At 37.3% G+C, this 26,066-nt stretch overlaps 2 protein-coding genes and 1 long non-coding RNA gene across 6 annotated transcripts in view; 1 reads left to right on the top strand and 2 right to left on the bottom strand.

Annotated features, from left to right (window-relative positions):
- Positions 1-2,624: 2,624 nt before the first annotated feature.
- Tfpi2 (tissue factor pathway inhibitor 2) lies at positions 2,625-7,817 on the bottom strand. The gene is made up of 5 exons (XM_005340530.5): positions 7,594-7,817; positions 7,217-7,399; positions 5,635-5,814; positions 3,919-4,089; positions 2,625-3,557 (listed from the first exon to the last, which is right to left on the bottom strand). Exons 1-5 carry the CDS (start codon positions 7,679-7,681, stop codon positions 3,475-3,477), a joined length of 705 nt encoding a protein of 234 aa, XP_005340587.2. The 5' UTR covers positions 7,682-7,817; the 3' UTR covers positions 2,625-3,474.
- Positions 7,818-9,293: 1,476 nt separating this feature from the next.
- The window catches only part of LOC110597023 (uncharacterized), a 28,637-nt gene continuing 11,864 nt past the window's right edge, over positions 9,294-26,066 (bottom strand). For both annotated transcript variants that reach the window (XR_002482873.3, XR_013435299.1), the window contains exons 2-7: positions 24,560-24,703; positions 24,294-24,465; positions 23,548-23,618; positions 18,740-18,819; positions 12,226-12,335; positions 9,294-9,930 (exon numbers count right to left, since the gene is read on the bottom strand). This is a non-coding gene — a long non-coding RNA (uncharacterized LOC110597023). The remainder of the gene's footprint in view (positions 9,931-12,225; positions 12,336-18,739; positions 18,820-23,547; positions 23,619-24,293; positions 24,466-24,559; positions 24,704-26,066) is intronic.
- On the top strand, positions 18,397-24,851 carry Gngt1 (G protein subunit gamma transducin 1). Of its 3 annotated transcripts, none has more exons than XM_040291515.2 (3): positions 18,397-18,415; positions 21,714-21,819; positions 24,591-24,851. In XM_040291515.2, the coding sequence occupies exons 2-3, from the start codon at positions 21,724-21,726 to the stop codon at positions 24,717-24,719; spliced, it is 225 nt and encodes a 74-aa protein (XP_040147449.1). In that variant the 5' UTR covers positions 18,397-18,415; positions 21,714-21,723; the 3' UTR covers positions 24,720-24,851. The 3 variants fall into 3 exon arrangements, with proteins under 3 accessions (XP_040147449.1, XP_077896540.1, XP_077896539.1); XM_078040414.1 differs by lacking the exon at positions 18,397-18,415 and adding an exon at positions 21,350-21,470; XM_078040413.1 differs by lacking the exon at positions 18,397-18,415 and adding an exon at positions 21,524-21,630.

Below are 26,066 nucleotides of genomic sequence, written 5' to 3'. Positions count from 1 at the left end.
TGGCATGCTGCTTTTTGTTGCTCTTAAGTCACACATTCTATAAAAGCACTATCCCCCCTGTGTCTTTTTAAAAATTTTTGACTGAAAAAATTTTGGAGAAACCTGTATATTTGTCCTGACACACCATTGTGGATTTGGCAGATTTTTTCCTCTGACTTCTTATAATTTGCTCCTGTATCTCCAGTATTTCCTGATAATCTGGAGATATGATTATAAGATCTAGAGGTTTGGGGCTGGGGATGTGGCTCAAGCGGTAGCGCGCTCGCTTAGCATGCGTGCGGCCCGGGTTCGATCCTCAGCACCACATACCAACAAAGATGTTGTGTCCGCCGAGAACTAAAAAATAAATATTAAAAAAAAAATTCTCTATCTCTCTCTCTCCTCTCTCACTCTCTCTTAAAAAAAAAAAAAAAAAAAAAAAGATCTAGAGGTTTGACTGACTGTAGTCTGATTTTTTTTTCTTTCTGCAAGGATATCTTGTGGAGGATTTCCACTTCTTACTGAACCATTATCAGGAGGCATATAATGTCTACAACACACTTTTATGGATGTTAACATTATCTGTTGATTAAAATGGTTGCTTGATCCCCATAATACTGTTTCCCACCAGCCTTCTATGCAATAGTTTCAGTACCCACTGATAATTTTCACCTAGACTCAAACTTTCATAAGGGGTATCTTCTAACTTCTTAATGCATATATTAGGTGGAATTCAATGTATAACTTTCCCTAATATTATTGCTGTGTATTGTTTTTAAAGCATAAATTTTAAAAAAAGGATAAATGCTTTATTCTGTTAATTCATCAGTTTAATATTCAAAGTAATGAGAAAAATGTCTTAAAACTTACAAGTTATCAAGAATTTCTTTTTATTTTTTTCTTGATACTGGGGATTAAACTCAGGGTCACTTAACCACTAAGCCACATCCCCAGTTTTGTTTTTTTGTTGTTGTTGTTTTTTGTTTTTATCTAGAGACAAGGTCTCATTGATTTGCTTAGGGCCTCACTAAGTTGCTGAGGTTGGCTTTGAACTCTAGATCCTCCTGCCACAGCTTCTCGAACTACTGGGAATACAGGCATGCACAACCGTGTCCAGCACCAAGAAAGTTTTCTAGATGTGTGCATGTGTGCTTGTGTGTGTGTAATTATGAACTCATGGAGTTATATATGTTTGGTTTTTCTCATGTATTGAGCTCATTATTTCTTGTTCACATAGTCTCATTTTAGGTCAGTAGAAGCTACCTAATGTTACACTCCTGTTAGTGGCACAACTCATTAGCTTTTGACAACTTCCTTGATTTTTGGAGTAATATAACCTAGGCTCCTATATTACTTGGCCCAGATCTGTATTAACAGATTTCTCTGAAAAACACTGGTTCTCTTCACTGAGATATAATATCGGGAGATCAAAGTCTTGGTGGTAGGCATATACTTGCTGCTATCAATATGTCAAAACTTCAAACTTTTCAATGGAAGGATTGGAAAAACATTTTTAAGAGAAAAAAATGTTTGTACTATTTTTATCAGTTTAAATGTTTTTACATAGTTTTTTCTCTTAAAACTAAAAATTTTAAAAGTAAATACTTGTTTTCTAAAAATATATAGAGAATATTCTATTCATAATTGAAAGTAACAATAGCAGTATTACTAATTATGATAAGACTACTTACTGAACACTTTTTCAGATTTCTTCAGTATTTTTTACCCTTAGGTTATATATCCAAAAAGATACATGTTCAAAAATGTGTTTTGAAAGTTACTGAAAAATAAGTATATATTCTCTGTGTAGTTAGGCCACTATTTGATATAAATGTGGATCAATTGTTTTGGTTTTAAGAAATGCTTTCTTATTTTTAAATTTATTTTATATTATGTAAAATATTTACCTGATCCAAGATAAAAATTAGAAAAGGGATATTCACAGAAATTTTTATCATATACCTGGTCCACTTCTGTCCTCTCCCTTCCTCTACAGGTAACCATTTTTAATGTTTTTAGATCTTCTGTGATGTTTGTATGCGTGTATACATGTATGCTTATTCGTATTGTGGGGTTTTGGTTTTTTTTTTTTTTTGGTAGCAGGGATTGAACCCAGGGGTCCTGCTTAATCACTGAACCACATGCCCAGCACTTTTTGGATTTTATTTAGAAACAGGATCTTGCCGAGTTGCTTAGGGCCTTGCTAATTTGCTGAGGCTGGTTTGAACTCACAATCCTTCTGCCTCAGCCTCCCAAGCTGCTGGGATAATAGGTGTGCACCACCTTATCTGGCTTATTCATATTCTTTAGGCCCTATTTTTTAAAGGTATTGGGATCAGATGTTATCTATATATAGATATTTTGTTCACTCCTCCTCTAAAAATTCTTCAAATTGATTAATATCTAGTTTATTTCCAGTTTTCAGTAACAATCAATGTCCTTAGGTATATACTTTTCTTAAAACTAATTCTTGGACAGGTTTTCAAAAGAGACACTGTTCAAGCAAAGGACAAATGCAATTGCAATTTTGCTAAATAAGAGGCATAATTTTAAATATGTTAATATTTTAATATGTTAATTTTGCCAAGAAAACAGGAATTTTAGAAAATTTATTACAGAGAAAGAAAAAAAACTCATTTTATTGATCCTATTTATAAAACAATTTATTGGTGGAATTTAAATTATTAAATCATGCATGATTTTTGGTATAATATAAACAAGAACACAACAAAAATTTTAACAATTTTAGTGGTGTCCCACCCATTTTCTCTTAGGAAATAATATAACAACAGGAAAACTTAAGACCATCTATCTATATGTATACACACTATATATGTAATTGAGGATAGACAGAGAAAAAGAGATAGAGACATAATAATTTTCCCAGGAGAATATTTATGATTTTAATAAATTGACTAGCTTTTTAATTAAGTCAAAAAAGTTATTGTATTATCTCTTAAATAAATCCCCTTACTCATCACCCTGCAATCTCACACAACAGAAATGGGAGTACAGTAATGTAGGGTCTACTTTAGTATTATTTGGAATGATTTTTAAAGTCTTGGTAAATTTGCTATTTTATCTCCTTGGGTTTAATATACAATCCAATTTTTTAAGTTCATAATGAAATGTATTTTCCAGTTCTTTGTATGATTATATATGTTTAAAGTACATGATTCTGTCTAATGCTACTTCAGTTACTATCACCTTCTGAAATTAGGACTAACAACCCTAAGAACTGGGTGAATCATATTTGTTTTTATATCTTATACACTGTAAGAATTCAATCTCATAAAAAGGTGGACAGTAAATTAAAATAACAGGTTAACATTTGAATAGCAGCAAGTTATGTATAAAGAAGTAACTTGATTGATACAAGTTCAATAAAAACTGTGATTGAATCACTATTGATTTGTTTCCTCATGCTCCCATATTATTCTTCAGATAGAACCATAAAGACAATAACCATTCATAGGATGACATACAAGAAAATGCTTAAAATTGCTTCCTCTCAATTTTCAGGCCTCTACTGGCAAAACGAAGCTTTGGCATCTTCTTTTTCTTCCCCTTCTTCAATGCTAAAGTCAACAAAATAACAATCAACAACATATGTCTTTCATCTGCAGGCTCACTTTAAATCACCTTTCCTAGCATGCTTCAAAGCTCACCTCAAGATATCTTATGTTTATTGATGACAAAAAATTCAGTTAAGTTCCTTATACACTCAGTTTATAACCTTCTTCCTTTAAAAATACTAGTATATAGCTACTGTCCAGTATAAACATTTGGACAAAATAGATCAGCACGTAAGTGCTCTTTATGTAGAACTGGTCTAGAAATGGCAATTTTCTATTAGTAAAATGGATACATAAAATATAATTTTGCTTATGAATTATTTATAAAGTTTATATAAAAACTGAGTAAGAAAAAATTCACTACCTTTTGCACAAACACGTGTGCAATCCTTCATGTTAGTAAAGTTATTGTCATTCCCTCCACAGCCACTATAGGTGAAAGCCATGCAAGTTTTGTATCTTGTATTAAAATAATAGCGAGTCACATTAGCAGAGCACAGACCCTCATCTTTTGGGCTGTAGCAAAATATTGGACCTTTATGAAAAAGAAAATAAAATTAGAAATGCTAAAATACAAAAATTAATAAAAGGTGATGACTGCTGAAGTAATCAAATCCCAAAGAGGCTTCATTCTGAATTCAAAATATCATATTAAGCCATTTGAGAAGATAAGTCTCAAATTACAGGTAAACTTGTGTGCCATATTTTGATGATTCTAAATTTTTGTAAACTGACAGAATTCCTTCTGAATGTCTTTCATCCTTTAAATATGAAAAGAAATTAAACGCCTAAACCAGACATAGTCAAGTAAAAAAAAAAATTCCCTAAGTTTTAAGAGATAAAACGTGACATACTTTGGTGAACTTTCTTGTGTTGGTAGTTTTATTTTAAATGTTTTTATCAGCTCTCCTTCCATTATTAATCAAGATTATATACAATATGTGAGTGTGTGTATATTCCCAATTACCAACCATTGGAACAACATCTACACAAATGACTTAAGAGAACATCAGCAGCAACCATTTCCCCCTTTTGCATATTTACTACACTATAGCTATATGGCTTAATCAAATTCTCTGTCAAAGCATAATTTCTTGATGACTGAATGTATCTTTGGTATGTCTGGGAGAAATGCATGTATTATTTCTTTCCACAAAATTAAAATACTTACCAAGTCACCTATGAGTTTGAGGATTAGGATGTGGGTTGTAAGAAAAAGAAAAAGGGAAAAGGATAGAGAACCCTTGGTGAAGCAATTTGTAATTCCTAAAGAATACAGAAATCTAACTGAAATCTGAAGTCTGTATATATTCCACTGTCTCATATGCAAACCTGATTCCACACAAAGCTTACCATCCATCACTTACCAGCCCTGAGAACTTGGCAAGTCATTAACTTCTAGATTATACTATAATTGTTAATATATAAAATGAGAAATGCAGGTTGAACATTCCTTATCCAAAATGCTTGAAACACGAAATAGTTTTAGATTTCATATCTCTTTGAATTTTGGACTATTTTCACACACATTCACGCACATAAGATATCTGGAAGAGGGAACCCAAATCCAAACATGAGATTCACTTCTTTTCATATATGCCCTATATGCATAGCCTAAAGGTAATTTTATATATTTTATTTAATGTGTCTTGTTTTCTTGAAGGCAGTCCATCAGAGGAGGTCAGGTGTAGAATTTTCCACTTATGACAACATGACAGCACTCAAAAAAGTTTCCTATTATGAAGTATTTAGAATTTCAGAGTTTTGGATTAATCAGACATGCTCAACCAGTAGTTTTAAAGAGAACACAGAAAAGGAAGCAAAAGTTTGAATAACAGCTCCATCACTTACCAGCCCTGAGAACTTGGCAAGTCATTAACTTCTAGCTTATATCCTCAAAAGTAAAAATGGGGACAAAATACTTTTTCTCATGACAAGCATTCTTGAGGTTGATATTACATTATATATGAAATCACCAGGACCCAAACCATCTTAATTTCACATCAACTTATTGATTTTTTCCCATCAAAAAGTCTTGATAGAAAAATGAAATAGAAATACCATAAAACATACTACGTACTTTTCTTTGGTGCACAGAAGTCCATACAAGAAGCTTCATCAGAGAACTGGTTTTCATTACGGTTACAACCACCAGACATGAATTTTTCACATGTCATGGTCATTAGATTGAAGAAATACATTTCTCTGGGCTCCTCACATATATTTTCATTGACTTCCAACCGACAAATGTGGGGAACTTCTACAGAAAAAAAAGCCAATAAAACAATGTTGGTCAAAAGTAGCCTTCTAGGGGCTAAGGATGCAGCTCAGTGTTGGAGTGCTTATCCACCATACACAAGACCTTGCTCGTTCAACCATATGAAGTAAAATCAATCAAAATTTTACTATGATTTAAGTAAACAAATTTGGGGGAAAATAATCATTTAGTACTGGAAGAGTAAATCCTCAGAATACTGTCCATTAATCTAGTGATTTGACTTGTTTTAAAGAGTATATTCAGATTTGACTTGTGTTGTATCTTTGAAGTTCAGAGGAAAGACTCCCTGTTCTCTGGTTGTTTCTACATATAAAGTTAATCAAATCATGTTTATATGAATTCCATGCCCCCTGCTCATAGTCTTAAATGGCAAAGCCCTGATATAGTCCTTGAAGAGTTATAACAAACAAGTAAAATTGGACAGAGTTTTGTAAATCACCATATCCCTACACTTAACACAAGACAAGTTTAGGTATCAGGGCAAAAAGTTACACAATGAGCTAAATCACACTTTAATAATAAAACCCATCACTGGCTGTGGTGGTGCATGCCTGTAATCCCAGCGATTTGGGAGGCTGAGTCAGGAGGATCAAAAGTTCAAAGTCAGCCTCAGCAATTTAGCAAGTCCTTAGTCAATTTAGCCAGACCATGTCTCAAAATAAAAAAAGGGCTGAGGATGTGGCTCAGTAGTAAGGGCCTCTGAGTTCAAGTCCTAATACCTTCCCCAAAAAAAATTAAAATTAAAAGAAATTGAAAACACCAAAAATATTTTAGATTGGATAATTGACACAAGGAAATGGTGTTCTCAAGGAGAGAAAAAAGCACTATGTTTCACTTGATACATTCCCTCCCAACACCTTCTGTTTTGGGTACCAGGGGTTGAACCCAGGGGCTTTTAACTACTGAGCCACACGCCCAGCCTTTTTTTTTTTTTTTAATTATTATTATTGAGACAGGATCTGGCTAAATTGCTTCAGGCCTCCCTAAATTACTTCGGGCCTCGCTAAATTGCTGGGGCTATCTTTGAATTTGCGATCCTCCTGCTTTCGGCCTCCGCAGCCAGCCGTTGGGGCTACAGGCATGCGCCACCGTGCCCGGTTAATTCCCTCGAATTTTTGTGGCCCCAGTTGAACTAACCTCTTTCCCAGAGTCCGCGAGGGCACTCAATTGTGATGTCAGTTAGGTGAGGGAAACTGTACAGAGGTTGTAGATCTGGGATCATTTTTGGAAAACTAAAAGCCAAGTGGGTTCTGCTTGACATTGGAGGAACTTTAGGACACACTTTAGCGGAGAAGCGAGATGCGGAGAGTGTGCGAATGGCCCCAGCCGTCGGGGGCGCGGCGGGCGGGCGGGGGGAGTGGGGGACCGTGTGCCGGGCACTTACTCTCGATCCTCCAGCAAGCTTCATCGCAGGCCGCCCAGGTTTCGAAGTTGTTGGCGTTGCCCTTGCAGCCCCCGTAGATGAACTGGCGGCAGCTCTGCGTGTGCCTGTCGTAGTAGTAGCTGGGAATTCGGGCCCTACAGGGCCCTTCCTCGGGGGGCAGGAGGCAGATCTCCGCGTTATTTCCTATGAGGGGGCAAAAGGAGGGCAGAGGAGAGGGGAGGGAGTCAGACACCGTCCCTGGGAGGCGGCGGCTTGGGTCCCAGCAACTGTCAACTGGGACGCCGAGCAGAGGGCACGGGGGAAAGCCGGGCCCAGAGAGCGGGCCGAGGGTCCAGGACGGCGGGCGCCACGAACGGCTTCTGGACCGGGCCGGATACCTATGTGCGCCTGAACCAGGCGGCCGGGGGCGGCCCCGATCATGAGCAGCGGCAAAAACATCAGCGCCAGGCGGCGAGTCGGGTCCATCGTGCCGGTCCAAGCGAGCAGCGGGACGGGGCGTCCCAGGACAGCGCAGGCGGGACCGAGGTGCGCGGCGTGCCACCGTCTGGCAGCGGGTGCCGTTTTTGAGCGTCCGATCGACCCCCCAGGGGCAGAGCGCGCATGGGCGGAGCCACGAGGGGCCGCTGACTCACGAGGCGGGGCGGTGACCCGCCCCCACCCCCACGCCCCCACCCCACCCCCACCCGGCCCAGGCTGCTAAGTGTGTCGTGGGGAAGAGGAATTCCCCACCAAGTTGAAAAGTTCAACCTGCCTCCCAAACTTTCTCCTGCAGCCAGAGGGGATGCCCAGAGTGCGTGGAGGGAAGTCGGAAAGCCAAAGGGAAATGACCCGTGACTGATTGCTCAATATTTCCAATTTGCAGCAGAGCATCCAGGAAGCCTCGAACCCACATCTCGGGAGCTTGGAGTGCACGTCTGAGAAAGGCTGAGAGAAAGTGTGAGTCATTAGCCACGGGTCTGACCAGAGAGGGACAATGGACTCTGTAGGTTGGAGTCATAATTTCAATGTACTTACATCTGTATTTCGATTGAATTCTAATTTACATTTAAGAAAATGCTCAGAATGTATCTTAAGTGTTTGGATTTTCACAACTGTATATCCACAACTTCAAACAAGAAATAGAATATTTCTCTCATCTCAGAAAGTTCTCTCATACCTTTCCCAGAGTCAATCCTTCCATCCCCAGGCCAGGAGCAACCATTTCTGATTTCTGTCATCATATATTAGTTTTGCCTGATCTTGAATTTCATAGAAATGGAATCATAAAGTATGTACCATTTGCATTACTCTTGCTCAACTATTATTTTTGAAATACACCCTTGTCATTGTGTCAATGATTCATTCATTTTAATCCAATATAAGACTATACCACGAATATCCTGTTGTTGATTATATACAACAAATGTACTGTTTTTCTAGTTTGGGGCTGTGAAGTAATGTATGGATATGCAATTTTTATTACTCTTGAATTGAATACTTACAGATATTAGAAACTGCCACACAACAATTTTCTGAAATGGTTGCATTGTTTTACATCCCCATCAGCCTTGTATAAGAGTAATAGCTATATGCTTTTGGGAAAGGAGCATACAAGTCCAGAGAGGTCTTTTTGAAGTATCCTGAGAAATTGACCAGATCAGCCCCTCACAGTTATTGCCTTAGGTCAGTACATCTGTTAAAAGTTTGTTACTTTTTAATATAAAATCCATATTGAGATGATAGATGAAATGCTGAAGATATTTTAGGAGGGTAGTTTAAAGGTTTCTTTGAGAAATATGTCTTCCCTTCCTCCCCTTTTCCTCTTTTTATTTGACATTCTCTAGTTAACAATTATTCCTGACTTTCCCTGGAGATACTGAAGGGAGTTAAAAGAAGTTATCTTCCAAGTTTCTGGAAACCCCTGAAAACTTGCTCATAGTTTGGTCCGTAGTCTGGGATATTTTGCACATCATGTCCTTTGTGTCAGTTTTCAACAGCCCTGACATCATACTGTAGAATCATATTCCTCAAAATAGTAACCTGTTCTGGAAATACTGTCAGTTTTGATTACCAGATACCTTTGATTAAGAATGATGGTCAGATCTATAAGAGTAAATGCCTAACTACAAACTCTCAAGAAGCAGGGAAAGGGAAGTTTGTATAGTTTCCATGGTGTAATGCTCTCATTATGACGAATTCCAATGGCCACTGCAGTTATCAGTGAATAACAGAGTCGGGTAGAGATGAATATAGTCAATTCTCCAGAGTCACCAGAGCATCATCCACTGAGGCAGACAGTTTGGGAAGTACAAGATTAGGACCTCCTAATACCTTCCAAATACTATTAGTGGAGGGAGATTTTAGCAAACATTTAGCCAGGATTGTATTCAGAAGAAAAGTTAGCTTCAAGCTTACTTATTCACATTGTTCTGAATATAACAAAACATATCTCCAAAACAGACATAAATAAAATTCAAAGATTGATACTGAATCAAGAGTTGTTACTTGGTATTGACTAACAACATTTATTTCTCTTCTTTGTTCTCAGCTACTGGAAATTTTTTGATCATCTACTACTCATATTTTTTTTTTAAAAAAAGCCTTTTGAATCACAGCAAATATTTTGGGAAATTACATGTTATATTGGAGAGATAGGCTTGGGAGTCAGAGGACATGTGGATTTTATTCCTTGCTCTTATGAAGAAGTTAAACTCTTAGAGCTTCAGTTTCATTCTCTGTTTAAAAAAAGAAAAGGCATTATTAATCACTCTACCACACAGACATGTTATGAGGATTAAATGGAAAGTGCTTAAGTATCCAAAAAGACATTCATTTCCTTACACCATGGCATAGAGTCATCCAAATCATTCCCTATTCCACTTCCCATTGAGAAACCTGGCACAGTTTATAGATGGTACATTGATTCTAATTAGGAAATAGAGCAAGTTGAACTGGACTTGTAGGACCGAAACCTGTGGCCTTGCTCCCATAGGCTCTTCTTGGTGAAGCTTGGAAGCCACCCCTGTACCCAGAAGGGGTCATACCAACCAGACACCATTTTGTGATAGTTTCTTTCAAGATAATAAGTTTCCAGGTGCTCTCAGTCAGAGCAGAATACTGAGTCCACTGTGGGCTATAGTGTGACTCGTGGATCAGGAGCATGAGTAGGACAAAGCAGGCCTCATGCTTCTTCTTCGGTGTAGTGGATAGACACAGGTTGAACTCAGTACTCTGAGAGGCACTTTAGAAATTTATATTCTTTCCTTTTTCTATGTGAAACAAGGTGCATCTTTAATGCCTCTTTGTCTACCATAGGAGGAAGGAGAATTGAACAAGAGTGATAGTTAGAAGGTTGGGACTGTTCAAGCCAGGTTGACACTAAGGAAATTACTACGTTTAGGAGGAACACTTGAGTATTTTTGTATCCATGAAAAAAGACATCTTCCAGTGTACAGGGAATCTAAATTTCTCTGGGGGATTACTCTAACTTCACTGAATTTACAGGAGGGGCCATATGGGAGGAGCAAAGTGACTCCCATGACTTTCAGAGGGATGTCACGTCTCTCCATGTCCTTACATGCGTATCTAGACCAAAAGGTTGCCACAAGCCTAAGGGGAATATTTCCTTTGTCCAGAGTCAACAGGAAATGCCATACTGGGAGGGAACTGGGGAAAACAGTCATCCAGATTGACTTCTCAATACCATACCCAGTGATAGTTACAGTGGTGATGACTAAAGAGAGAAGCTTGAAATAGTTTGAAATATGATAAAATTAAAGGTATGGAGTTCTTATAGTGTGGATGCCAAATGCTAAAAAAAAAATTTAATTGTGTTCATTTTACATCTGTATAAACTGAACCTAGGATGACAAAATATCTGGTCATGTTTACTTAATGCAATTGTGAGCAGAGTTGAAACCAGAACCCACAGTTCTTGGTTCTGTTCCTATAATCATTCTAACACACCCAGACCGAAGCTCTTCCTACTGTACCAAGACCTTAGAGGAGAATGTGAAGAGCCAGAATTAAAAGCATGTCAGCCACAGTGAGTCAGGAGTACCTCTGCATGTTGGATTCTTTTACCCTGATCTCTCTCCCATCCTATTTGGCCCCCAGAAGAATGAATCTGAGGTTAATCTGGATCATACTGGCCCCTAGAATTTCCAAGCTTCAGTAAGATGCCCTGTCCTCTGAGATCCCCACAAGTTTCTTAGGTGATGAAGAATTTATGGAAAGGACTGAAGCAGATGTTTCTTCTCTCTGCAGACACCTTAGGGAGATATGGTATGTCTGGTATACGAGCGAATGATGAAAATTAATTGAACCCAGTGATTTGGGGATACATATTATATAACAGTCATTCAAGGAGTAACATTGGCAACCCCTTAATAAACAGACAGTTCTTGCTGCCTGCTAGTCTAAGCCCTATCAAAATAAAACCTGAAATGAGTCTAGCTGACACTAAGGAGGAGATCACACATCTGCTAAGAGATGCAGTTAATCTCCTCTGAGAGAGAAACAGTCAGGAGGGTTTTGTTAAAGTTTGGGCAACTCCTTCACCAACTAGGCATTTTTCTAACCAATTGGGCCCAGTCAGAAGTGTTGACTCTAATGCACCCTCTGTCAGACATAGTGTGTATTTGAGTGTATTATGTAATAAAGAAGCCACACCAAAGGATGGGACAGTCGGTATGATGAATGTTTACCATTCCTGTTCCCTCTAGAGAAAAAGAGAAAATGGAAGTTTTAATGTACCTCTGACTGTCATTATTCATTCATTCACCTATATAAAAAATAATTTGGTTAAATAATTAAAATGTTCCAGACTTTGTGCTATATATTTGGGAAATTAAGATAAACACACTAGGGGTTTCATAGCATAGTAGGATAAACAAATGAACCATATACAACCTGTTTACAATATAGTGTTTTTATTACAACATTAAAAATATGTTCCATAGTCTATGGGCTCATATAAGAGGAAGTACGCAAAGATCAATTCAAAATAAATTAAATGTATACCAACATACCTGACACTACATCTTCTATGTCCATGGCATGCAGAGAGACTCATTCTCTAATCAGATAGGTGATTTGGTTGGTCATTTCAGTTGCTATAGCTCTGGCAGAATATTGCCTTCTGTAGAGAAACAAAATGATAGAAACCTCTTTGCTCTGTTTCCTGGGTATATGTTCCTTCAAATGCCTACTCATGATGTAGACCATCTTTTCTCTCACTTAATGGGCCAAATTTTTAATTGTGTATGACACCCAGAAAGTTGGGACCAATTTTGAACCATTTTATCCAAGATCTTCCACATAAGCACAGCCTCATTATCTAGTTAAAACTGCAGTCTGGCTTTCCAAGCTACTAGACAGTGGCATGTCAAGAATGGAGTAAGAAAAATTTCTCCCTACGGGACGCTCAGCAGCAATAACCATAGTAAGGAGCACCATAATGTTTATTGAGAGCTTGCATTATATTTGGCCTTCCTCAGTTCAGTATGTCCCCCACTATAACCACTTGAGGAAAATTCTTTATTCTCCTTACTCTATAGTAAGTTAACCAAAGCTTCAGATGAACACTTGACTTTCCCCAAGCTACATAGCCTGCACAGGCAATCTGAGTCCTGACCCCTGGTCTCACTCACTGTAGGCACATCCTTTTCTTTCATATTTCCAAAAGATGAAGTCAGGCTTACTACATAACAGGCTGAATAGACCTCATCCAGAATGCTTGAGACAATGAGTGTTTTGAATTTGGGATTTTTCTTACTTTTGGAATTTTGCATACACAAACGTATTGGAGATGGGACCCAAGTCTAAACACAGATTCATTTATGTTTGGTATACACCTTATTGCATAGCCATAAGGCAATTTTATATAATATTTTTAGTTCATTTGCATTTTGACTGTGATCAGTCACATGAGGTCAGTTATGAAATTTTTCACTTGTGATATCATGTAAATGCTCAAAAAGTTTTGTATTTTGAAGCATTTTGGATTTTGGCTTTGGGGATTAGGGTTGCTCAACCTGTATAAAGTGTTTAGGACCCTGGTTCAATACCTGGACAGCCTTATCTCAGATTTCATTTTTAACCAAACATGAAGTTTACAATTCATTCGAGAGAAAACAGACAGCTACAATGCAAATACATTGCCATGATGTTCTAAGAGGAACATCTGCCAAAAATTGATAATCAGATTAGAGGATTGAGAGAGCTAATCACAGAAGTCCTCATTTTCAGGGTTATATTTAGCATAAATTAATAGACCTTGACCTTTCAAATGTAGAGACACCTTATTCTTGCAAAAAATATTTTCATTTTTATAGGAGAGCCAAAATCTGACATTAGTCATGCATTAATGACTGAAGTACCATATGCCCTTCAAATGTCTATTTGTTCCAGCTTTATATGGAAAAGCTTTCGTAACTTAAATCAAGCAAGAAGACCAAGCTGCCATAAGGGGTAGAGGAGGCAGTAGATGCAATTTGAAAGTGACATATATCTCCTAAGACTCTCACCATTACCTGTTAGCTGAGGGGAAAACCAGTTTAACTGAGACTTCAGTACCAGAAGAGAGTTGCATATGCTGGCCTGGACTGCACATAACTCCCAACCAGGGAAGTGTGAGTTATTCCTGCTGGCCAAATGAATCTCCTGTATTCCCAATCTTCCTTTCTCTCACAGTGGAAGTAATACTCTGGCCAGAGACCAACCCCTTCATGGGGTATCAAGAAGTCTAAGAGGAAAACATTTCAGGAATGAGGAAGAATTTGAAATCGCTAATCTTGAGTGATAAGTTGGACAAATGTAGATGGATATGTGGTCTTGGGTGTTCTTAGTGACAGCTTCTTTGCAAGGATGTACAGGGACTCAGCGGTCCAGTAAGAAGTGGCAACATATCAATCGTTGCCCTTGAGGCACTTCCTGTTGTTTCTCTTCCCCATATGGAAGTTTAATTAGAAGAGAAAGTGGGAGAAAGAGCAGATAAGAAAGTGGAGGTGAATAGTGAGTGACAGGAACAATTTTCATTAAGTTTGATGGAAAAGCAAGGAGTGAAACAAAGCTCTAATGGAAAAGGGACATGGAGTCATGAAACTTTAAGTTTAGATTGAAAATATATCAGAGAGAGCATTACACATAGAAACTCTTAAAACCTGGGGGTGAGTGCTTACAGGTTAGAGAGGGGCAGAGCTGATTTTGTAGAAATAAGGTGAATGAAGCCCTTGAATGGACAAGAAGAGAAAGGACCCAGAATAATGGCCAAGGGGTTTTCCTCTACTGAATTGCTACAAGTTCTCAATTTATCTGTCCTTTTCCTCTGGCTGAACATTAAAAATTGGGATGACTCAAGGCTCACCCTTAAGAACTTTCCTCTAAATGTACTCTTCTTTTTATGTGATTTCAAAAAACTAAAACTGTCAACTGCACACACTCATATATTTACATAAACATAAAATTGTGTGTCATCTTTGATCTCTCCTCTCTTCTGAATTCCAAATATTAATTTCTTCTTAACATCTCCACTTGGATGTCTAATATCTCCAGCATTATATTTCCTGAGCTGAAGTCTTGATTATAAATCCCCATTTCCTCTTTTCTGATAAATGATACTTAGATACTAAGATTCTCAAGGCAAAAATTCTGGAATTACTCTTTACACCTCCATCCTATCTTCACCAAATCCCTTAATGTTCCCATCATTTCTAGTTCCAAATCATATTTTTAATCTGAATGTTTCTTTTATAACCATAGCAAATAACCATCGTAATTTAAATCCATCAGCTTCTTAAGGGATCACTAGATTAGGTTCTTACTGAAACTCTCGTTTCACTTGTTTCCCACTCAACCCCTACAAAGCAATCAGAGTAATTTTTATACATCACACACCACATCACAATTCCCTATTCCTTTAATATAAAATCACAGCTCTTCAGTAGCTTCTCAGTTTATTCCTCACCATGATTTTCCAGGCTTTTTGTGATCCTATATTGTCTCCCTTAATTCACTCTTATTTGATTTTACTGTGTACAAGTTCCACTGTATTTTCTAATCTCCTAGTTCAATCAGCTTGTTCCCACCTCAGACCTTGGTGTGAGCCATTCCCCCCCCCCACTTAGCCCTTATCCCTGTACCAAATTCTCATCTCCTGATCTTCATATCTGTCTCCTCAGGAGCTGAGGAGACAACAGGAGCTAAGAAAGTTGATTTTGTTTACTGCTTCAACCCCACAGGAATCAAAACAGTGCTTGGTCCCTGGTAATGACTTGGTAAATATTTACTGAATAACAAATAGTGTTAGCTGCTATCATTTGATCAGCCCAGATGTAAACACAGAAAGAAAAGTGAAAACATACCCGGATATACATGCATGGCATGTGAACATTCAACAAAGTGACTGGCAGATGGTAAGGGCACAAATATCATAAGCTAATAATTAAAGCATCTCACTTAATCCTTGGGACACAAACTCACTGTTTGTTAATATCATCTCATCTCTCTCCTTTTAGAGTGCCTTGGGATGATCTTATCCTGAGTATCCTCATCCATTTTCATGGCTCTGCCCTTCAAGAACTGCCTGTTGAAAAGAATGGCTAACAGTTTTCTCAAACTTGGTGTTCCAGGACTTTCTGATCTCAGGAAATAGTAAAACTCTTCTTTGTTTCTCAGGCAAAGAAAAAAAATCACATTCATTCCCATCCCCACCTTTTTTTTTTTTTAACTCAGCATTTGTTCTGTCAGTACATCCTATTGTATTTACTTTCAAAATATATCTAGGATCTTGCCAGCTGTCCCCAAATCCATTCCTAACATTCTGGTTTTACCTATCATCCTATCTTACCTCAGTTACTGCAATTGCTGCTCCCTGCCACCCTCGGCTCCCTATGATCTAATCTCCAAATAGCTGCCAGAATGACCCTGCCAAAATATGTGACAGATAATGTCACCCTATTACTGAAAGGTCCCTAATGTTCCCTAAGTCACTCAGAATACAGCACATCTTCACAGTTGCCTGTGAAAACTCCATGGGCCCTGATTTCCTGCACTGCTCTCCCCTGTAGTCACTAGGCTCCTCAGATTCACGCTTGCTCGCTGCTGCCCTGCCCTTGCCATGCCCTGGGATGGTCATCTCTTAGACACCTGCATAGCCCACTCTCATGGGTCTTCACTCCAGGAGCATTGTCTCAGAATGGCCTCCATGACCACCTTCTGTAGTTGAAACATTTTTTTTTCTACCAGGGATTAAACCCAGGGGCACTCAACCACTGAGCCATATCCCAGCCCTTATTTATTCTTTATTTTGAGACACCAACACCATCTCACTCACTAAGTTACTTAGGGCCTCTCTAAGTTACTGAGGCTGACTTTGAACTTGAAATCCTCCTGCCTCTATAGTTAAAACATTTCTGACACTCCTATTCTTACTCTTTTCTTGATTTACATGTTTCCTTAGCAGTTATTCCAATTTAAATTAGGTATAATTTACTTTTGTATATTGTTATTGTTTTTCTTCCTCACTAGAATAATTTTTTTTTGTTTTTATTCCCCCTCTCCTACTGCCAACCCATCTAGAATTGTGTCTAGCACATAAGAGATGCTCACTACATATTTGTGGGATGAATGAACAAAATGCTAGCTGTTAATCTTTTATAGTCCTAAGTAAAATATTAGGATGAAAAAGAATAGTGTAAGGTAAGTTACATACATATGATTTCAAATTTAATATAGTGGATTTTTTCTGAAAAATTGTGTCAAACTGAATGTTTACAAATTAGATAATATTTGGAATATGCAGGCAACATTTCTATTTCAAGGAACTGGTGATTAATCCTCTGTATAAAACAAAGGAATTTTGAGCACTAACTTGAATGACTTGTCCTTAATCTAGGCCCTCATAAGTTAAATATCTTATTTATCAGGTTTTTTTGATACACACTTAAAAACAGAAAACAGGCAGCCTTTGAACCTTATTCTAGCTCATGTTAATTCTAAAATAAATTCACAAGAAACGTAATGGAAACTTTAAAGATATTAGAGGCCCTTAACCCACTTTATATAATTCTATCCTCCCAAAATGTTCAAATGAATTTTGAAAAAAGAAACCACTAATGCTGATGGAGCAATGGAAGCCCCAGGCCTCTGTCAATAGCCACGATGACTTGATTGCATTGCTAAGTGCATCTGCCTTTCTTTTCTACATTTGGTAAATATGAACTTTTTTTAAAAGAAAATTAATGTATGGAGATTGTTTGCATAAAAAATATTATGTGTTTACAGAAGTGCATAATGAACTATGTTGTTTAGCTTCCATTTCTTTATGAGAAACTGCCCACTTGGCAATCCTTTAGACAGATATTGTTGGCCATATTTGGCTAGTAAGAACCCATCCTGGTAATTAAGACCAAGAAGATTCAAGACAATGTGTGTTCTAGCTCTCTCTCTCTCTTCTGGGGCTATATGATCACAAATCTCATCCATCCAGAGTCTGGTTGTTTAAGAAATATTTTATAGTGGCCCATCTAAAACCATCAATATGGTGCTTGGATTGTAATTAAGGAGTTTTTTCAAATTCAGCAAATTATAAAGAATGAAAATGGGTTTAATATGAAAATATTCATCATGAGTATATATAAAAAAGTGGTCAAATGATTCTAATGTGTAGAATCACCAAGGATACAGCAGCTAAGAATACCAACTGACACATAAACCAAGCTACGTGGGCAGTTAATGATATGATTTTCTGTAAACAACGTAAACAAGTTTCTGCAAATAATTACTGGTGCATGATCTCTACTCTATTTAGTAAATATTTTCATTATTGTAAAATTCAGTGTGTATAACACCATGAAATACATTTTATGTTTTTATCTAAAATGAAGTTAGATTTAAGGTCAAATAATATAAATTTTTGACTATGTAGATGTTTGACATGATATTTGACAGTCATGTTGGCTTTGGAAGAGTTCAACTTATGCATTAAGGTCTTGGGAAATGCAAGATATCTGACATCCAGCATTCACACCCACAAAATCTATTAAAAACCACAACAAATAACCTGACTTATTTTCAAAAATCTCCTGTAGGGGGCAGTATTGCTCCCATTGAGAACTTCTATGAATGGAGTACAATTCTGAGATTCTTCCTCCCACTCCTCTCTGCTTTGCTTTTTCAGCACCTTGGATTCTCTAATGGTAGTGCAAGATGAAAGAAAAGGTAAAAAGGCAAAGTCTCCTTCTTAATGGGTATGTTTTCCCCCTGGGTGGGCTTATTGGGCTATGGGTCTTTGGGTTGATTGAGGATGGTTAGTAGTTGGGCCAGTAATGTTATCTAGCTCCTCTTAAGACTTCCCATGGAGAAGTGGACTAACCTGAAAGCTTAAAAAACAAGGGAATGGGTAGGATTTAGTTCCATTTATTGCCAACTCTGAATTCTGTATGTTATTCTATAGAATTGTTTGAAAAACAATTCCTCTCCTGTAACACTAATTTGAGAGAAGTGCATTGGAAGTGAAAACACCCCAAAACAGAAATCAAATACCTGGTGTGGTAAGCTCAGTTTTACTGCCTCTTAATGGTTGATGTTGAACACTTAAAGATGCTAGGCCATGTTTGCCTCATCTGAAAAATAGGATAGAGAGTAAAGGAGACAAAGTTATATATGAATTCTTTGATCCCTTGACTCTAATATAACTGTAAACATTAGGAATCTCTATGCAGACAATGTACGATGTTATCCCTTGTGTGGCTGGGTGTCCTCGAAGGAGTGAAAATTGTGATCTACTCTTTTTTTCTTTTAATACAAGAACTGTGGCATCGATTTTGGCGAGCTTCCTAGAGTCTTCCTCAAAATGAAGTGATTTTTTAAAAATGATTATATGTTATTAAACATGGTAAATCACATTTTAGAGTTGAGACATTACTTGTTAATACATGAAGTCAGATAATTTGCAAATTTTTCTATATCTAGGTGAATTTTATGACAAATGTTAAGTAAACTTACCACCACTTGCTGATTCTCTTCTCTATACCATAAGTAGTAGTGAGGACACAAACTTATGAAATGTATGGCCTCTCTACTAACAGTTCACTATTTTAGACTGGGTTTCCTAGAAGCAAAGTCTAAGACAGGGAGTCTTACCCAGATGGTTTATTGAGGGTAAGCTCTCAAGGCGAAATCTCTGAAGAAGTGAGAAAAACTGGATGGGGCAGAAATTAGTAAAAAAGTAATTTCAAAAATCAAGTATCATCCTAAAATTCTGGAACTCTGGTAATTTCTCAACTACAACTAAGATTTTCAACCAAGAAACAAAGGCCAAAGCTGCTAGATTCAGCCAGCTATTTGCTACACTTAGATCACCCTCAGGGATAGGTAAGGACATAGTCTTCTAGGTGTTACAGGTGAAATTGTTCCCGTCAGTCAAGAGCCAACTTGCATAGAAGGTCTGCCCATGACAGTTAATACCTGTAGCTGCTAGAGGATGGGTACTTCAACCTGGAAAAGAGGTTTCTGTTTTTTAAAGAATAGAATATCTTCAAGGTGGGCCTGGTAGTACACACCTCTAATCCCAGTAACTCTGGAGGCTGAGGCAAGAGGATCAGGAGTTCGAGGCCAGTCTCAGCAATTTAATGAAAAACCTCAGCAGCTTTGGAGACCATGTCTCAAAATAAACAAATAAATAAATAAATAGGGATAAAGATGTAGCTCAGTGGTAAGGTGTTCCTGGGTTCAATGCCCAGTACAAAAACAAAACAAACTTCAACCTAGTATTGCTCCTATTTTCCAGTAAACCAAGGCATGGCCAGGTTAGATAATTTGGTCAAGGCCACACAGCTAGCAAGTGAAAGACTTTTTTTTTTTGGCATCATATAGTATAACTTCCTGGAATAGAGAAAAATAAATCTTAAGTACTGTCCCAGATTTGCCAAGTCAAAAGCTCTTTGATTGGGCTCATGTTTAATGAGATATGTGCTCTCATTAAGAAATTAAAAATACATTCTGAAAAAAATACACTATTTTTACTATACACCAAAGAAATTCTTACACACACTGAAGTGTGAAGTATGAGAAGTTTTTCAGTGTGGAGAAAAGTTGTAAAAAGGACAAAATGATCAGATAAAGCTAGCAGAAATACTTATGAAGTTTTATACATAGCCTGAAATTGGGTAAGAAGGAAGAATAAATTTGAGAATGGGCTGTCAAATATCAGACAATTATTGCACAGGAAGAAATGATCTCTTTATTGTCAGATTGTTTCTTAAGAATATAACACCCAAAACACAATGATATATGAAACACTGGGCTCCATGCCCAAAGAGTATTCTTGTCTGTCTTTACTGGCCTTTGCTGCATGACAGTTAACCCCCCAAATACCCTAAACTACCTCTTTCCTAAAGAGGAAAAGAATATTATAAGATTGGGAAGGGAAACAATATTTCCTTAAAGGTTCTGGAAATGAAAACATTGTATTAATACAAGGAAATAAATTCACTGCCTATATATCATTAGCAGAGTATTTTCATGCAGACATTCAATGTCATGTTCTCTGAAATGACATATGATCTGAATATGTGTACTTTCAAAAAAGTACTTCCTTATAAAAATTAAACTAAAGAGACAAAATAGAAAAAGAGAAGACCAGAGAAGGAAAAAATTGAATTCATTGGCTACAGTGAAATTCTTTCCAGGCAATTTCATTGGAGTACTAGGCTAGAAAGCATCTTCCCCATTACGTGTTGGTTTAATTGAGGAAAAGAGATCTCTAACAAGTCAGAAGAGTCTGTTCTTCTCATGTGATGTGCATTGGTAGATCAGACTCCCTGTGTTCTCTTTAACCTGTTACATCTGCTCATCAGCATTATGCAATTCATTATAACATCTACATACAAATTCCAGGTATTGTGTGGAGAAACACTTTTAAGTAATATACTAGTTTATTTCTGATAAAGAAGGTTATTTGTTTACTCTATTTTTATTTTGTTGGTTCACATTTCAGTCCATTACCTATAATAAATTTATACTGACACTTTTTAGATACTTTTCCTTTAATACCAGATTAAATACTCTAGCAATTTAGGAGATTAATGGGTAGTCCTCAAAATGACCTCAAACTGAGTTAAATGGTATAAATGATGGGGTGGAGGGCTTGACACCAGAGTTGAGGGTTGAAAACCTAAAGTTTGCAAAGTGCAAAAGACCAGGGGAAAGGAGGAGACTTAAATTTTTTGCTTATATGCTAACTAAACTGACACCTCCTACAAACTACTGGCAGGTGTGAGAGTCAAACGCTTGCTTTAATCATATTAGTGAAGATTATAGTGAAGCTCTGAAACCCCAAAGCTAGTGTGCAGTGCTAGAGTTGTTCAGAGAGAGCTCGCAAGAAATTCACTGTCTTAAGAAATTTAAAATAAAAACCAAGAGTAGTTTGCTTAGTAAGTTAAGAGCCGAGGAAAGAGCTAAGACTGGATTGAAGTCCAGAAATTCAGCTGTTTGAGTTAACACTCTATTTTTACAGCAGGCAAAAGATGCCAGTGATCAATATTGAGGACCTGTCGGAAAAGGACAAATTGAAGATGGAGGTTGACCAACTCAAGAAAGAACTGACACTGGAAAGGGTACTGGTAAGTTGCAGCTCTCCATAGAATTTTATTTTAAGCAATAGATGCTCTGGGAATCCCAGGTTATAAAACATTGACTGTTGTTGCTGTTCTATTATATACCTAAACGACTCAATGTGCTTAAAAATAAATTATTCATGTAAAAATTCATTAGAGATTAAGAAAGTTAAACACCAAGATTATGTCTCTGATTTAGACTCCAGGTCAAGGGTTGAAAAACTATTGTGCCTAGGCCAAGATCAGCCCTTCCTTAACCTGTTTTTTGTATGATCACTAAGCTAAAAAACATTTTCACATTTTAAAAGAGTGGCTAAAAATAAAGAAAGTAAGAAGGAGAGAGAAAGGAGAAAGGAAGGCAGGAAGAGAGGAAGTAAGGAACACGAGAAGAGAAGGATGAAGGGAGAGAAGAAAAGAGGGAGAAAGAGACTAGATTTTAGTGAAGCATTAAAATGAAACAATGCATGTAGACATTTTGTTTGTACTTTTCTAAATTCTCTTTACATGCAATATTTTGATGTTGTCCAAGTCTTTAAATCATGACCTCATCCTCTCCAGCACTGTCTTGGGCAGTAATGAATGAGTACATTCTATTCTTCTTTTGCAACTAAGGATGAGTTCTGGCACAAAAACTCACTGGTTTCTTCCAAAAGCATCTGAGAGCTCTTAGAAATGGTTACCAAGAGTTCTCTGCCACTAGAAGGGGCAGACATGGCAACGTAATTAATTCTCCACCAAACAAATAGTGACTAAAGCTTGGAAAATGTAGATCTGTACTTTAGATTTCTTCATTTTAGGAAAGTTAGCAGAACTCAAACTCCCCCACAAATGATAGCAGCATATCTTACATTTTTGAAGAATATATCGTTTTATCAGGACAAAGTGCAAAGGGGGTTTATATTCTTTTCATACCTTGCTCAAAATTCTTAGTCCCAATCAAAATTAGGTTTTTAGCTTATCTGATGCTTATAATTGCCTCAAAGTCCCCTGTTGCCCTTTCAAACACACAAAGCATGTTTTTATGAAAAGATAAAATTGAATCCACAGCTAGCACAAAAGCTTGGAAAACATACTCGTTGACTTAAAGTTCTTATCTTTCTAATTTGAGGAAAATAAAGTTTTGGTGTTTCTTTTTCTCCATTACTCAACATCTCCCAGCTATTTGAAGTCAAAGTGATTTAATATCAGACTGTAAGAACTTTCTCTCCTTCTTGCTCTAGAGATAAACACACACCTAACCCTTCACACACACATACACACACATATTCACCCACAAACATCCACATTTGTCTTAGTCTATTGAAGCTGCTGGAACAGAATATCATGTACTGGGAGGCTCATAAACAACAGAAATTTATTTCTCACAGTTCTGCAACAATGGTAATTCCAAGATCAAGGGCCTGCTCCCTGTTCATACACTGCAATGAATATCTTTCCTTTTCTCTGTGTTCTTACCTGGCCAAAGAGGCAAGGTAGCTCTCTGGGGTCTCTTTCCTAAGGACACTAATCTCATTCATGAGGGCTCTACCTTCATGATCTAATCACTCTCATAAGACTCCATTTTCTAATACTATCACATCAAGGCTTAGGATTTCAACATATAAATTTGGGGAGACACAAACATTCAGACACACACACACATACATACACATATATCAATATAAATATATATATATATGATATAAAGATTTTACTTGAGGGCTGGGGATGTGGCTCAAGCGGTAGCGCGCTCACCTGGCATGCGTGCGACCCGGGTTTGATCCTCAGCACCACATATCAACAAAAGATGTTGTGTCCACCGAGAACTAAAAAATAAATATTAAAAATTTCTCTCTCTCTCTCCTCTCTCACTCTCTCTTTAAAAAAAAAAAAGATTTTACTTGAAAAAAAAATCAATGAATTGTTTAATAATTTAAGAAATGGTCACTGAATAAACTTCCAAAAATGAAGTATTTCAATGTTACTGTCATGAATAACATTAATTGAAAACAAAACAAATTGAAGCTAAAAGCATGAATAAGTGGATCCCCTACCAACTAGTACTACACACATTTGTAGTTACATGTGTATACAACATTGCCTCTCTCCTTTCTTTCTGGGGGAGTCCAAAAAACACTAAAGCTTGTTTTTTGTGGTTGTTGTTTTATTTTTTAAATAAGCTGTGATAATAATGTTACAGGTGAGTTGGGGCAAACTCATAAACATGAGTGACTCAGCTCAGTACATACTTATTTATTGAGCACTAACTAAATGCACATTCTGCTCTGGATACCTGGGATGCATTAAACAAACCAGCCAAAGTTCCCAACCCCACAGAGCTCATGTAGAGCGCTGTCATGGTCAGTCCTTGTGGACAAGTTTAAAGTGTAAGTATACGTGTGTATTTCTGCAAATCCAGGAGTTGATAAGCCTGGAATTTAAAATTACTCATTCCCTTCTATCTTTACTAGTCACTTTTTGGAATGAGGAAGAAGATTTACTTAATATTCACTTGTGCTCCAGTTGTGTTCGACCCCTGGATCTTGTCTCCTTTGAGGCTGAAGGCAGGTTCTGCTGGGAACCCTCCCTGGAATGTGGCCAGTGTCTGTAAATATTCAGGAGGGCAAGTTGGGGGCAGCTCTTTCTTCTTCTATGTAAAACGCACATATGCATCTGCAGAAAAAAGAAAGAATCATTTGTAAAGATACAACGTGAAAGTTTACTGTAATAAATAAATTCTCAAAATCTACAGTATTCTGTTTTATACCTTATGAGTTGTCTTTCTCCTTCCTCTTAAGGTGTCCAAATGTTGTGAAGCAGTAAGGGATTATGTTGAAGATAGATCTGGGGAAGATCCACTAGTAAAAGGTATCCCAGAAGACAAAAATCCCTTCAAAGAGCTCAAAGGAGGCTGTGTGATTTCATAAAGGAAAAAAAAAGTCTTTAGAATATCTGTAATTGTAAAGAAAGTGTGATTTTTTTCTCATGTATAATTAAACAAGCACATGAATGTTTAAATTTATAAATGTAAACTTTAATAAAAACTAGGATTAACAACAGATGATTTTATGCTTTTCTCAAGATAGTTAGCACACGGTTTAACACATAATTGACAATAAATATTGATGAAATCTTTAAAAACAGTTAAAATTGTTTTTTAACTAATCTCTTAGTATTGGAAGTTATGAGCAGACAGTAAATGTTTTGTTTCTTCACTTTCCTTTCAATACTCATAATATTCTACTTTGCAATGTTACAAGTTAGACATGTTTTTTCTCAACCTTTCTCTTGGTCACAGAATTAGGAAGTCTATTGTTTTGACACACTGATGACCTATCTTGGCAGGATATGTGCTGCAAGGGTTTTGTTCTTGGTGATTTTTCTTTCCCTTTCTCCTTACCCCAAGTCAATGGGGATGGTTTTAATGTAACCTCTTTCTCCATTCTTACCCAACTCTACTTCTCACCAGTGATGTGATTTCCCCCCAGAATGCTAACTGGATTAAGGGTTCAGTCTGTGGTCACTGAAGCATAGTGAATTTAACTAGCAACAGGATAAAAGTTATTAGAATGGACTTAGAAACCAGAGAGTTCTGGTTCTGCCACTTTCTTGCCTAACTGACTTTGGATGTTCCTTAATTCTTTCTAAATCTTTGTTTGCTTTAGTCAGCTTTTGTGTTGCTGCGACTAAAATACCCAATGTGAACAACTTAGGGGAGGAAAAGGTTATTCTGGTTTATAGTTGCAGGGGTCTTAAACTCCATTGCTTTGGGCCCAAGATGAGGCAGAACATCATGGGAGAAGGGCCCAGAAGAGAAAAGCTCCTCGGCTCCTGGTGGGGTCAGAAAGCAGACGTGGGGGGCACAGAGAACAACCCTTCCAGAGCATACCCCAGTGACCCACCTCCTCTAGTCATGCCCCTCACCTGCCTATGACCACCATCTAGTTTGAATCATCCATTCAAACTAGGATAATTAGGTTACAGCCCTTATAACCTAGTCATTTACTTCTGAATAACCTGACTAATAGGAACTTTTGGGGGACACCTCATGCCCAAACCATAATGCAGTTCTTCTACTGGAAATTGAAGATGATAATGGTTCTAACTACTCTTTCTTATGGAATTTAAATAATATACTAGAGAAACTATAACATGTAACATATTTCCTGGCCCACAGTGAGACCCAATAAATGTTAACTAGTATTATTACTACGAAAGAAACAAGGTAACATTTCAGAATTCTTTAAGGTATATGCTACTTCACCCCAGCCCCA

The sequence above is a fragment of the Ictidomys tridecemlineatus genome, chromosome 2, assembly GCF_052094955.1.
Source record: "Ictidomys tridecemlineatus isolate mIctTri1 chromosome 2, mIctTri1.hap1, whole genome shotgun sequence".
Taxonomy (NCBI): Eukaryota; Metazoa; Chordata; class Mammalia; order Rodentia; family Sciuridae; genus Ictidomys; species Ictidomys tridecemlineatus.
Note: the sequence above shows the minus strand (reverse complement) of the source record. Positions and strands in the feature narration are given on the sequence as shown.